This window comes from Chrysoperla carnea, chromosome 2, assembly GCF_905475395.1.
Source record: "Chrysoperla carnea chromosome 2, inChrCarn1.1, whole genome shotgun sequence".
NCBI lineage: Eukaryota > Metazoa > Arthropoda > Insecta > Neuroptera > Chrysopidae > Chrysoperla > Chrysoperla carnea.
The window spans coordinates 37348332-37361309 of NC_058338.1; the positions used below are offsets into that span (position 1 = coordinate 37348332).

At 29.3% G+C, this 12978-nt stretch overlaps 1 protein-coding gene across 1 annotated transcript in view; it reads right to left on the bottom strand.

Moving 5' to 3' along the window:
• LOC123293521 (G1/S-specific cyclin-D2-like) overlaps nucleotides 1-8256 on the bottom strand; it is a 51205-nt gene extending 42949 nt beyond the window's left edge. The window contains exons 1-2 of the mRNA XM_044874371.1: nucleotides 8021-8256; nucleotides 7734-7949 (exon numbers count right to left, since the gene is read on the bottom strand). Of these exons, the coding sequence (XP_044730306.1) occupies nucleotides 7734-7949; nucleotides 8021-8236 (432 nt within the window). The 5' untranslated portion in view covers nucleotides 8237-8256. The remainder of the gene's footprint in view (nucleotides 1-7733; nucleotides 7950-8020) is intronic.
• Between the last annotated feature and the right edge of the window lie 4722 nt (nucleotides 8257-12978).

Sequence of the window (12978 nt, forward strand, 5' to 3'; positions counted from 1 at the left end):
CATTAAATTACAGGAGTTATTTTTTTATTTAAATAGGTTCAGTATCACGTACTCAATGTAATTGCACAAAATTCTTACAAAAATAGGCGGGGGAAGTGTCTCCATTTTAAGAAAAATCCGTTTTAGGGTATATCTCCGTAACCGTGCACTTTAGACCAAAAATGGTAATAACCTTTATTGTTTAAAGTAAATGTTTTAGAAAATTTGTAGATTTATAAGTTAAGTTATTATCATTTTCTTGTTTAAACAAATATTAGAAGACATATCGGTCAAATAATCAATAAGCAAATCGTCGTAGTTGTATAAGTCATAAACGGTTAGTGATACAAAAAAAGTTAATTTACAAAAACGGTAGGTAATTTAATTATCTTCAATAAAGATAATTACATTTTAGGTCTAAAGTGCACGGTTATGGAGATATAGCCTAAAACGGTTTTCCTAAAAATGGAGGCACTTCCACCGCCTATTTTTGTAAGGATTTTGTGCATTTACATTCAGTACGTGATACTGAACCTATTTAAATAATAAAATAACTCCTGTAATTTAGTGCATTATGGATAAGAGTAACTAGCTTCTATATAACCTGTAGTAGAGTTCGTACAAAACGAAGTGGCACCGAGCAAGAGAGAGTGTAGATACGAGTGCACATACATATACATCATACACTCTCTCTTGCTCGGTGCCACTTCGTTTTGTACGAACTCTATTATACATATGTACATAATATACATATGTATACACAGATCTTCAGGGTCAAGATCATCTCATCTTAGTCGTATTACATATATTTAAAATAAAATTGCGTCTACTTAATTAATTAAGTTTCCCCCCGTTCAGGAAGTAAATTATCATAATTTATGTTAATAAGAAAGTATTATAACCTCAAAATGACCTTGGTTATTTAAAAGTATCTTTAATTTTATGTCTGCAAGATTAATGAATTTCGATTGATAAGAAATAAACTTTCCCATTTATCGATCATAGTTAATACAAAATAACTTGGCTAAAAAATACGTTTTTGGAGAAAACAAATTGATCGCCCGAAGCTCGAAAATTACTCGTTAAAAAATTTTGTGGTCGTGAGAGCTTTTGATCAGAACGATCCTAAGAATACTTTCGTGGAATTTAGTTTCACAGAAAGCCATATTCCTATCTAATCGTGCGGTCTTATCAATCGGGTAGTTAATCATATAATCTTAATCAGAAAATTCGTAGTGAGAACGCCTGAAAACAAAATGAGACGGAAAAATGAAGGCAAAGGAGATTTCAACACAACCCTATCCCTAAATTAGTAGGTACTCTTTTAAACCTAATGAATTTTTTGACATTCAACGATTGGAAATTACTTTTCTTGATTTGTCCAATTTCTCACCTCACTTGTATAACCGTAATATGTACTTATTCACTGAATAACCATAAAATGTCATAATCGATGCGAAGATCAAATTTGGAGAAGAGCATTTAAAAAAAAAAACGATACATAAACCAAGTATTTCCCACGGGAGCAAAATTTAACGATAAAAGTTATAATGATTACAACTGTTACATCAAAATTTTTTTAATCAAGAAAGTATGTGCGCCAACTACTGTTTACATAAACATTAATTTGTTAACAAATAAACAAGTACAAATATAATGCTTAAATAATAATAAGTTATAAGTATTATATTTTAAGGGTCGTCAGGTCAATTGATTGCCGCTGCTGCTAACGTAATTTGATACATGTTTGATGATCTATAATGATGGATCTATTTACCCTTTGTAAACTCCTACACACATTTGTTCACCCTTGATGAACACCATCAAGAAAAAATATATACTACTACCAAGCAGTTAAACCACAAAAAAAAGTAGCAATTAATTGTATCCATTTTTTTTCTACTTCTTCAAAGAAAGAAACTACCTTGTTGTTTTATATTGGCGCGAGATTTAACAGCCCATGACGAGAAAAAAGAGGACTTATAAATGATAATTATAGACGAAAAAGAGGGATGAATTTGTTGAAAGTTAAAACATGTTATTTTCGCAAATTAAACGTTTCAAATAATTTCAGTTAAAGAAAAAATTCGGTTTATAAAGTTGTCTGGGATAAATTTTTGGCTATTCGCACCGTGCGTGAGTTTTATTGGAGGTGTTTCCATGGTAACGATACACTACTTTAATTATAGAATTGTATGGATTGCATTTATTGACTTTCATTGAAAATTTAATATTATTGTCTCACAAATTTAAACAAATAATTATGATAAATTACATTTGAAAAATAATATTTGTGCAATTTGATTTCTTACTTTCACAATTTTTAATGCATTAAGTTTAATTAATTAGTGTTTTTCAATAAATTTAATTTGATATTTCTATAACATTAACAGCCTCTTTTATCGCCAAAATTTTTCACTGGAAGCGTTGGCATCGATTTTATTATCCCTACCATGACTATGCACACAACGATTTGATATGGATTAAATTGGGAAGACCAGAGAAAAATTTGTACTTTAAATTTGTATTAAGGCGGTAAAATCTATTTATTTTATAAGAATTTGACAATTCTATTTGATTGTTTTCATTTTTAACAATTACGAAACCCATCTGTCTAGACATTAATTAAATATGCAACAATAATTAAAACTGTAATAACATAATATTTTCATTGTTGCTATCTAGTTTATGTTGTAATCAAAGAAATATTTTGGTAAATATTTCTTCTTCAGTGTCTTCTTATTTTATTTACACGATTCGATACCTTAAAAACCCACCTAGAACGCAAAATCTTACTCTTTTTATATTTTATATAATTTTTTTATCAATTTTAAGCAAAAAAGTACGATTTTTATTCTATAGACGCTTAGTTTTCGAAATAAAAATTCATCAAAATTCAAAATAGGATTTTTTAATTTGTCAAGAATTATCATCTATCAAGAGAGAATTCGCTTAGCTAACGCAACTCCTGTGCTACGATTTTTCTTTTAAATATTTAAACTGGCGCCCAATTTTTAACATCGGTTAAGATATCGAAAGATTTCATCAAAAGGCTGAAGAGACTTAGGCCAATTCTTATTTGGTCATCAAGAAGAAGAAATGAACTCTCGTTTCTTAATGTACTACCTTAAAGTCATTTAGCGAAGCGGGTGGGATTCAACTATTTCATGAAACCCTTAAAATAATTGAACTAAAATTTTGAATAAATAAAACAAAACGGCAAAATCTTTAGAGGGTTTATTCGAAAAAAGATTAGAATAAAAAAAATTACTTTTTTTAAAAATATAATGAACGGTTTCAACCCGTTAGCAATATTTTTCTATGAAAAGAAAATTACCATATAAATACCCAAAAAAAAGCATTTCTTATAAATACAATCAAAATAAGGAGTAAAATTCTACTATTCTACACCGCCTATTTCCTTCAAAAGAATAGATTTTGTATACAATCTATTATATAATATGATGCATCTGTACAGAAAAAAAATGCACAGGGTGCATTCAACCCTTAACTATCGGATGTCCGTTACGTCAAAAAAAAACTAGATATGAATTCCCGTTTTCGTTAACTCGTCTCAAAGGTCCCGTTTTGGAATTGAACAATTGAATTATAATATTCTTATCAACAAATGTATACACACACACACCTGGCCATGAAGAAATTAGGTAAGTAACAAAAAAAAATATATGTCCCATATAAAAATAATAATGCTTGAGGCATCATCCTTAATATAAACTAGAATTATGCCCTTCTTTTAAAATTTGGGACACCCTTATTCATTTATATAAGACTGTAAGCAAATTATTTCACGTGAGAAAATTTTTCACTAATATAAGATTCACTTTTATAAATCAAAAATTTATTGATTTTATTTTTTTTTATTTTATGGGGTAGCATAAATTTGGAACAAAATAAAAATAAATTTCAAATTCTTTGGCGAAATGTCACAATAATATTACGGAAGTTATGAAGAATTGAATAACCAAAATATCCAATATTTTGATGTCTCAATATCAAAATCAAAAATTTGTTAAAGATTAAAATTTTTTTAATAAATAAATACTTTTGTTAATAACATTACTTTTTGAAGTCGACGCGAATGATTCAATTTCGAGAAAATGCAAAAATATTATTATAATTGTCAATTTACATTTTTTGTCAAAATCTTATTAAAAAAATTGAGCTGTGAAAGTTATCAGAAGTTAAAGATAACAGAGATAATTTAAAGTACAAAGAAATTTTTATGTTATGTCATAATAAATATCCTGATCAAACCAAACGTAATGTACGCACAAATTAGACTGACTACTAAATCAGAAGTATGTCTTTTTTAAGCTAATATTACAATTAATTCATACAGTAAAAACTAAAAGTAGTTATAAAATTAAATTCTTTAAATCAAACAAGTATTTGACTTATAATTGTAAATAAAGTAAGCGCTACATTTATAATGTACCAAATTGCGAAAGGAATATAGTGCCTACCGGATGCCCACGACACCTCTCGTTTTTTTATCAAAACGGCAAGGCTTCTTCACTGGAAAGAAGAATTGCTATGTTCCCACGTTTCTTCCGTGCTACGTGTGTTAAAAAAGGCATTTTTAATTGCAATTATTTCATGTTAGGGGTGATAGAGTGTCTTCAAATTTTAACATCGTGTGCATTAAGCTTTTAATTACTTATATTCAAAGTTTTGGAAAAATCTTAAGATTTTGTTAGCGTGATTTCCGAAAAAATTGAATCAGTAAATTTTTGTATCGCTTTTCCCTTCGGGATAGAATTTTTCTATACTAAAGATTTAATTCATTTGGTTTTGGTTTACTTCTTCACAATATTGTTAATTATTTTAGTTTTATTATGTTTATATGATCAAGGACTTTTTATCGATATCAGGGAATTACACAACATTATTTCAATCGCCATCCTGAATGAGAATAATGCGTAAATACAAAAAAACCCTTTCATCAAACAAGTGTTTGAAAAAACCCATAATGTTCATTGTTTTACGAAATATATTTATATTCCCATAATTATAATATAATTTATCAAATTTGGAATCATTTATTAAAGATCGATTATCTATATTTTTATATTATTTTAATAATATACCAACCACAAAAATTGTAGACGAGAGAGGGTTGACAATTTTTATAAAATGCAATTATTATATGATAACACCACCGCTAACCTATAATTATATAATTGAATAATTGTTTTTACATGGTGGGAAAAAATTACTGAGCACTAACTAAAACAATACCATTTTTATGCAGTTATTGTATAAGTGCATAAAAATGTTATTCAAAGCGCCCTAAATTTCAATGACTAAGCTCTTGGGTAAGAGTAATTTTTGAAATTAAATAATTACGTTTATAATAATACAACAAATTTCTTTTAATATCAAATGAAATTTTTTTGTTCACTGCGGGGGAGTCCTAATGAAATAAGTTTCAATAACCAAATGTGTAAGTTTAAATAACGAAATAAGTTTCAATAACGAAAAGTGTCAATAATGAAAATTATAGTAAATTAGTTAAGAATATGAAAGATTACGGAGATGAACTATGGAGATTACAGGAAAAAAAGTGTGATATAGAATATTTCTGCCTATCAAATATTTTAGTCTACGGGGCAGCAAGCACTCTCTTTTTTAAATGATTAATATGTACTTTAAATGAAACTTCGTGAGAACTGCGCTTCCTATCAAACTTCCTCTGTACGATTTTTTTCGAAATTGCTGCATTTTTAAATCAAAATGATGACGTCATATTTAAGCTATCAGTCTGAAAAACGCAGCAGGAAAATTTTCGGGCACTATGGCCACTTGATAACATTAATAATTATAAAAAATAACAATATCGAACATGTTTGAATTGTAACACCTCGAATGAAGTTTTTTTTATTTTTCAATTCAAACATTCACTTTTGCTGAATTATTTAATGATTATTCAAGTTATCAAGTGCCCAACAAATTTCCTGATGAGTTTTTTCAGAACGATAGCTTGCATATGACGTTATCATGCTCATTTGAAAACGCAGCACTTTCGAAAAAAAGTCGTAAGGAGAAACTTTGGTAGGCTCGTCAAAAGAAAGCTTACTCACGAAATTTGAAGTATGTATTAATCATTTAACAAAAAGGGTGCTGTCCCGCGGACTATTTATACCAATTGGCGAAATATTGGTAGAGTATTGCACGTCCGATAAAAGTTTAAAGAGGGGGTAGCAAATTGTTTTGCTTCCTATATTTGCCGCCCCAGCTTTTCAAACAACATAAATTTTGACTATTTTGTAATAGTTACTAAAACTAAATCACAGAAAACGGGGTAGAACGGAAATATTTCCTGTTTCATAAAATTTACAGACTTGGAATTGTCTATGGAAACGGTCGATTATCAGCTATATTCCTAATATAAGATTATGAAGTTAAACTGCACGCAAAGTAATTAAAGAAGAGGATGTTTTGACCACCGATTCTAATCAAGGAAATCACAAACTTATATGAACAATACTCATGTGACATATATCTTAGTTCCATTAACTGCACATAAATAATCTAATAAGATACACCACAAAAAGGGGGTTTTTAAAACAATAAGATAAATATAAATATAAAAAAATAATCCTAAAAGCAAATACCCTTAATATAATAACAGGATTTAAGGTATTCTGAACATTATTAAGTATCATTGTTTCTTAAGGAAATCACCCAAAATACATTCTTTTAAAAATATAAATACACTTGATGATATAAGTAACTAATTTGCGGTGAAGAATCTTAGTAAAATACGTGAACTTCTACGGAAATATGTAATCATTATGTTAAAATAGCGGATATGTGGCACGCGAGCTATTAAAATTATTTTTTTTTTTAAATTGATAAACTTCTTTTTTTTATAATTGAGACAATTATTGAAATTGAAAAAATGGGACTTTGTGGAAGATCGCTACATTTATACCTCGTAATACCATGAAACAACGCCAATTGAATCAAGTTCTTTTAAATTTTTTGAAAATATTGTCGTGGAAAAAAGTCAACAGTTACAGAAAATACTCCAGAGTTAATTTTTAACACAATTATTTATTAAAAATTACCCCAAATTTGTACAAATTTCAAATTGGTGTATTTCTAATGTTAGTCCAAGTGGGCCAGAAGTAATAAATTAAAACTGGTTCAAGGTGATTTGACAATAAAGCATATTATAGTCTCAATATAGTATTTTTTATTTCCATTTCATTGTACCCCCCCCCATCCCTTTTCTTACATTTTCGAAATAAACTTTAGGGATGACACTGCCAATTAAGAGCCATTGGCATTAGCCAAAAAATTCGGTGGAATCATTTGTGCTTAAAATAATTGTGTTAGTTTGTACACATCATAATTTTAGAAACATTTGGAGAATATTTTGTTCTGCCATGGTTGAAAATTTTGGAAAATATCACATTAAATACTATTTTATAAACAATTTAAGAGTATCGAAAGAAATGACAAAATCAGTTGAAATAAGAAACTCAAATAGTCCCATTCGGAAGAAAAAAATTTATTATTAACTCTAATATTGATGATCGATAAACCGATAAATGGATGATGATTTTGAAAAAGTACAATAGGAATATTATCATGCCTATCTGTCAATTATTTTCAGGTTAATCGATACAATATTAATCATTATTAAATCAATAGCGAAACTTAAACTTAGAACACTCCACTATCAATAAATACTAACTAATTAAAATACTTAAAAAAAGAAAACTTACTCGAAGCTCTGAAGGTGTGATACTATTGTCAGTATAAGCACATAACAAATCCACTTGTAATGGATGGCATTGTCGAATTTTTGAAGCCATTAACAATGTGGTCGCACCAAGTAATTGTAATTGTTGGCGAGATATTCTACACAAACATAAAAATCTATCCATAAAATTAACAGCTAATGGGAATACTTGATCCTCGCACATTTGTTCTTCGCACACCTAAGCCCACAAACAAAAATCCCATTCAAATAAAAAATTTATGGGAAAAACAATTTTTTCTAAAAACTTACCTCTAACATCCATGTAGTGACCACTTTTCGCATAAACGGTTGAACATCATTTTGTATAACACGAAAATAATTGCAATTTGGCATGTAACTTTCTTCCATATCTAACATATTTTTCATAACACGCGAATCTTGAAATATAACCGGATCAATTTTCGCAAAATTACTGTCTGACATACGTTCAACACATAATAAATCCATTTTTTGCACTATATCCATAATTGTTTTTATATGGTAAATAATAGATTTTCACACAAAACAACAAACAAACAAAAAAACACTGGATTTTATTAACACACTGAAAAATTGTCTCATTCAAAAATTTGTAACTAAAAGTCGTTTAGCACGAATTTCAAAACAAAAATACTTTTGTTAGTCACACCGCTTGTTCACTCTCGTACGGGTGACAGACGATTGAAGTCCTTTCACAGTTCTCACATGTATCGTAGTAAATCGACAACATACACAAGTCATACACACCGGCTTCTGACATTCATACTGTGCTCAGTGCTGTAGGGGTAGGTAAAGTTTTTTTTTACTTCTCCTTAACTTTATTTTGTACCCCTACTTTCGCTTTGTATTTTTTTTTTACAAAGGTATACTAATACACCTTTTGTAAAACTATTATTATTTTTTATAAAATAAAATTTTAATAAAAAGAGATATCGATAAACATAAAAACAATTTTTGTTTACATTTTATTTATTTACATCCAGAATATGAAATATGGTCAAGTATGAAATATTTCATGCTTTCAATGAGACAGTAAAATTTTAATATAATAAAATGGACCATAAGCTGAAATTTGGTCATGGAACCAAAGGAAATGCAAATTTATTGGAGTTACTTTTTTCACTCCCACACACATTTAAACACGAAAAATCTTTTCAAGTAATCTAGAAGGGTCGAGGATGGGACGGCAATCAAACTTTCGTATTCCAGTCCTTATCCAAGAGTCAACCAGAAATAAAGAACCTAAGAATAGCTTTGTTTTTCCAAGGCAAATCTTGTCTAAGCGTCAATCGAACTAATAAATCAAGTTGCCAATGGCATGATATATGATCCCCATAAGTTTCGTGGATTAGGCATCATGAAAGCGGAATGAGAAGCTCCTCTTCAGAACTCTACCACTCGACAAATGAGAGGTACCCTCAGGGAACGTGCGTTTGAGACATGAGAAAAGTTGAACCTGAAAGATCTGGGAGTGTACATGTACAAAGAAGCTACCATTTGGAATGAGGATATCACCCAGTACCGCCATAAGGATTGTCTGGATCCTTTCTCGAGAAAGGAACTTTACCTCATGAACTCGATCCTGTCCCAGTAATGAACTACTCCGTAATATTCCTCATAGCACTGCACGAACTACCATTGCTAAAAAACTACGCAGACTTGGATAGAGTGTGGATGATGAAATCAGCTGCATATCAGAGGACTTGTCAACCAGAAGATGTGACATTGTGGCTGTTAAGTGGACTTGGCTATAGAAGATATCACATATATGTAATACTAAAGGTATATGGGCAGTTGGTACGGGAAAGAATGTCCAAACTTTACGGTATGGGCAGTTGGTACGGGAAAGAATGTCCAAACTTTACGGTGCCGACAATATTTGTTTTCTCTCTCGTTCGAGACATTTTATCTATACTGCGCATGCTTGAGAATTCTCTAAAATAAAATTCTCTAAAACGAATCGGATATAGTCAAGAGACGGCTACGTCTGATGAATTGTCTACGTTTGCAGCCGTCAAAAGTAGACAATTCATGATCTTATTTAATACAATTTTGGATCCAAGGTGAGGAATAGCAGCTATATGTATATACGTTCTGAACGAAGTCGCAGATCACCCCATACGTTCTCTAGGTACACTTTGAGTCAGAAAATCTGCACAGAGCAAATGTAAAAAAGATGCCATACTTTTTTCTCTGAAATATATTTGGTGATATACATGTCATAACTATTTTTAACAAACCTTAGAAATTTTAAACCTTTTGCTGAATTAATAAAAATGGATAATCAAATTGTGCAGATTTTGTGACGCAGAGATACTCCCATGATAAGATCAAAAAATATCAATATGAGGGAGGGGGAGGAAGATGGAGTGGACTCAACAATTGTTATAATAGTTCATTTTTTTATTGAAGACGTCCATGATAAAATAATAGAGCCTAGTTGTTAAAAACCTTAAATAAAATTTAAAAAATAATAATAATAATAATAATAGAGGTAGCGTATATTTTACTAAACACTTATAAATTGCAAAATTAAAGGTTGAATTTTTAGAATTAAATGTTATATTTTTAAATTGAAAAAAAAAATTTACTTTTATAATTTTTTTTTTTTTTTTGGTTTTTCAATTTTAAATTTGATTTAAAATTTTTAAGTATCAAAATCAGGTGATGAAATAATCGAGTATCACAGGCCTACAAAGATAATTTTTATTGCCCAAACACTAATCGCTTGATCAAAGCTGATTTGTCGACGTCACAATTTGTTAAATACTTGAAAAAGTATAAATAGGGCACCTAAACAGCAGTGTGCAGTCCGTCACCAAATTACGATTTGCTAATTCATACTGATGCTGATTACTTGGTAGTCGAAATACTTATCTATTAATACAAAAAATTGATCCAGGAAATTGGGACAAAAATCGAAATTTATTACCAATATATTGTTCAATATACCAATACTATTGGTATTGGCTACTGATAACTGGAAGTGCAACCTACCAACTGGCATAATAATTCATGCTAATTAAAACAGAAAGTGATCCATATAAATATTATCAAAGATAATAAATGAGAACTCTAGGATATTTCGAAATAAATTTCAATTTTTGCTCCAATTTCCTAGATCAGTTTTTTGTATTTTATAAATACGCCTCAAAGGCACCTGGAAGTTCGCCACCAAATTAGCAACGAGTAACCTAAGAGTAATTACGATTATAGCTAATTCATACTGATGATGACTACTTGGTAGTCAAAATACGTATTTATAAAATACAAAAAACTGATCTAGGAAATTGGGGCAAAAATTGAAATTTATTTAGAAAGTGATCCGTTTTAAGTACTTTCAATTTAGATACCCGATAGCATAACTTGTACTTACCATTTTTAAAGTCTAAAACTTTGGACCGTATAAAGCTACCCTTGCAGCAATAAAAACTAAACCTTATTGATTTTAGAAAGGTACGCAAATAAAAAAATAAAATTTTTAATAAATTCATATAATATACTTATATTTATTATATAATCAGTCAATAAATATCTACTTTTCATTATTTACAAGTTAACTTTATACACAATTTACATATTAAACATTTCATTGATATTTTACACAATTTTATACATTTGGCATCGATCGTAAAGAAAATTACATCGTAATGTGACTTTTCGTAAGTCAATTAGTAGAAATTCCCTTTTTATGTTATTTAATTTTATGTTCTAAGATAATTTTTACACCAAGAACACATTATATAAGGTCTTAAAACTCCTATGCTGAGCTATAAGCGGTCGTGGCTAAATTTACGGCGCCTATCTGGGCATTGTTGTTGTTTTGAAAACAAAAGACAGCCAGACGCGAAGTACAAAGAACGCAACGGCCGAGGGCTAGACCTCGTCCGTATAGGCTCCAGCTGCTACCTCTCCACTCGAGTTTCACGTCTAACCGTTTAGTAATTATCGTAGTTACTTTGATTTTAAGTGTATGCAGTGGGTGCGAGCATGTACCCCCATTTAGTTATGATTTGGCCGCACTTTTCCAAAAAAATCCATAATTTTATTAAGTACACATTCTAAAATTCAATCCAGTACAGGCTCCTTGCAGACAGAAATTGGTGTACATGTACTGATTATTTTATGAAACATAATTTTATGTCATTTTTGTTAAAAGAAAAGGAGAAATAATACTGTTGATTACTTTGTCTAGTAATCTCCGTTCGACGAATAATTTTCAGGGCTTGCTCTGAAATTGTTTTTATCTGAATCAATCTTTGAATTAAAACCAATCTTGTTATAGCCTTATCACTTGAGAAATCGGATATAAGATTGAACAAACCTTAAATTATTAAAATTCAAGGTCAAAGTTCAATAATCCGCTTTAAATTAAGCAACTTTTCTATGGAATATTTAAAATTTAGAAAATTTTGAGGTTTGTGTCTCCACAAATATTTTCTAAGTTTTCGACAAATTCGGCCTAGAAACATTATAAGAATTCTTTTGTGAACAAATAATATTTTTCAATTTGATGTTTTTAATTAGATAAAGGCAAATTTTTATATATTTCCATTATTATAGCCGATAATTTGTCTGGTGAATCGTGTGACTCAATCACCATTATTTATTACAGGGTTCAAAAAAAATTAAAAGAACAAAAGTCATTTACTTCATTTATAAAAATTAGAAACTCTGATACAAAAAAATATATTTATACAATAATAATATTCACTATAATAAAATCACAGAAAATTTTAACGATAAGACTTTCTTCTTCAAATGCCATCAAGCAATTTTTCTAACCAATCAAATACTTATTTACTTAAATTAAGAAAGGAGGTCGTTGATTCCAGAATTATTCACTTATTATAAAAACATCAACAGCTTAACAGGAATTGATTAATATAAAAAATTAAAATAGATTCATAATCACATTATTAATTTGTAATAAATATTGTATTTGAGGAATCATTCATAATTTCCCAATACATAGATGCTTAAGTTAATAAAAAAAATGTAAAATTCAACAAATTTTTAAACAAAAATTAATCGCTATAATCAATAAATTAACGCTGTATTTTTTTTCTATATCGCTGTTTAGACAAAATTCGGTTTCGATCACATGGTCTTATTTAGTTACACCAGGCGATTGTAATGGTGATATTACAAAAAATGATTAATCTTTAAAATATGGAAGTAACTTCAGACTTGGTAAATCTGAATAACTCTGAATGAGACAGTTTAAA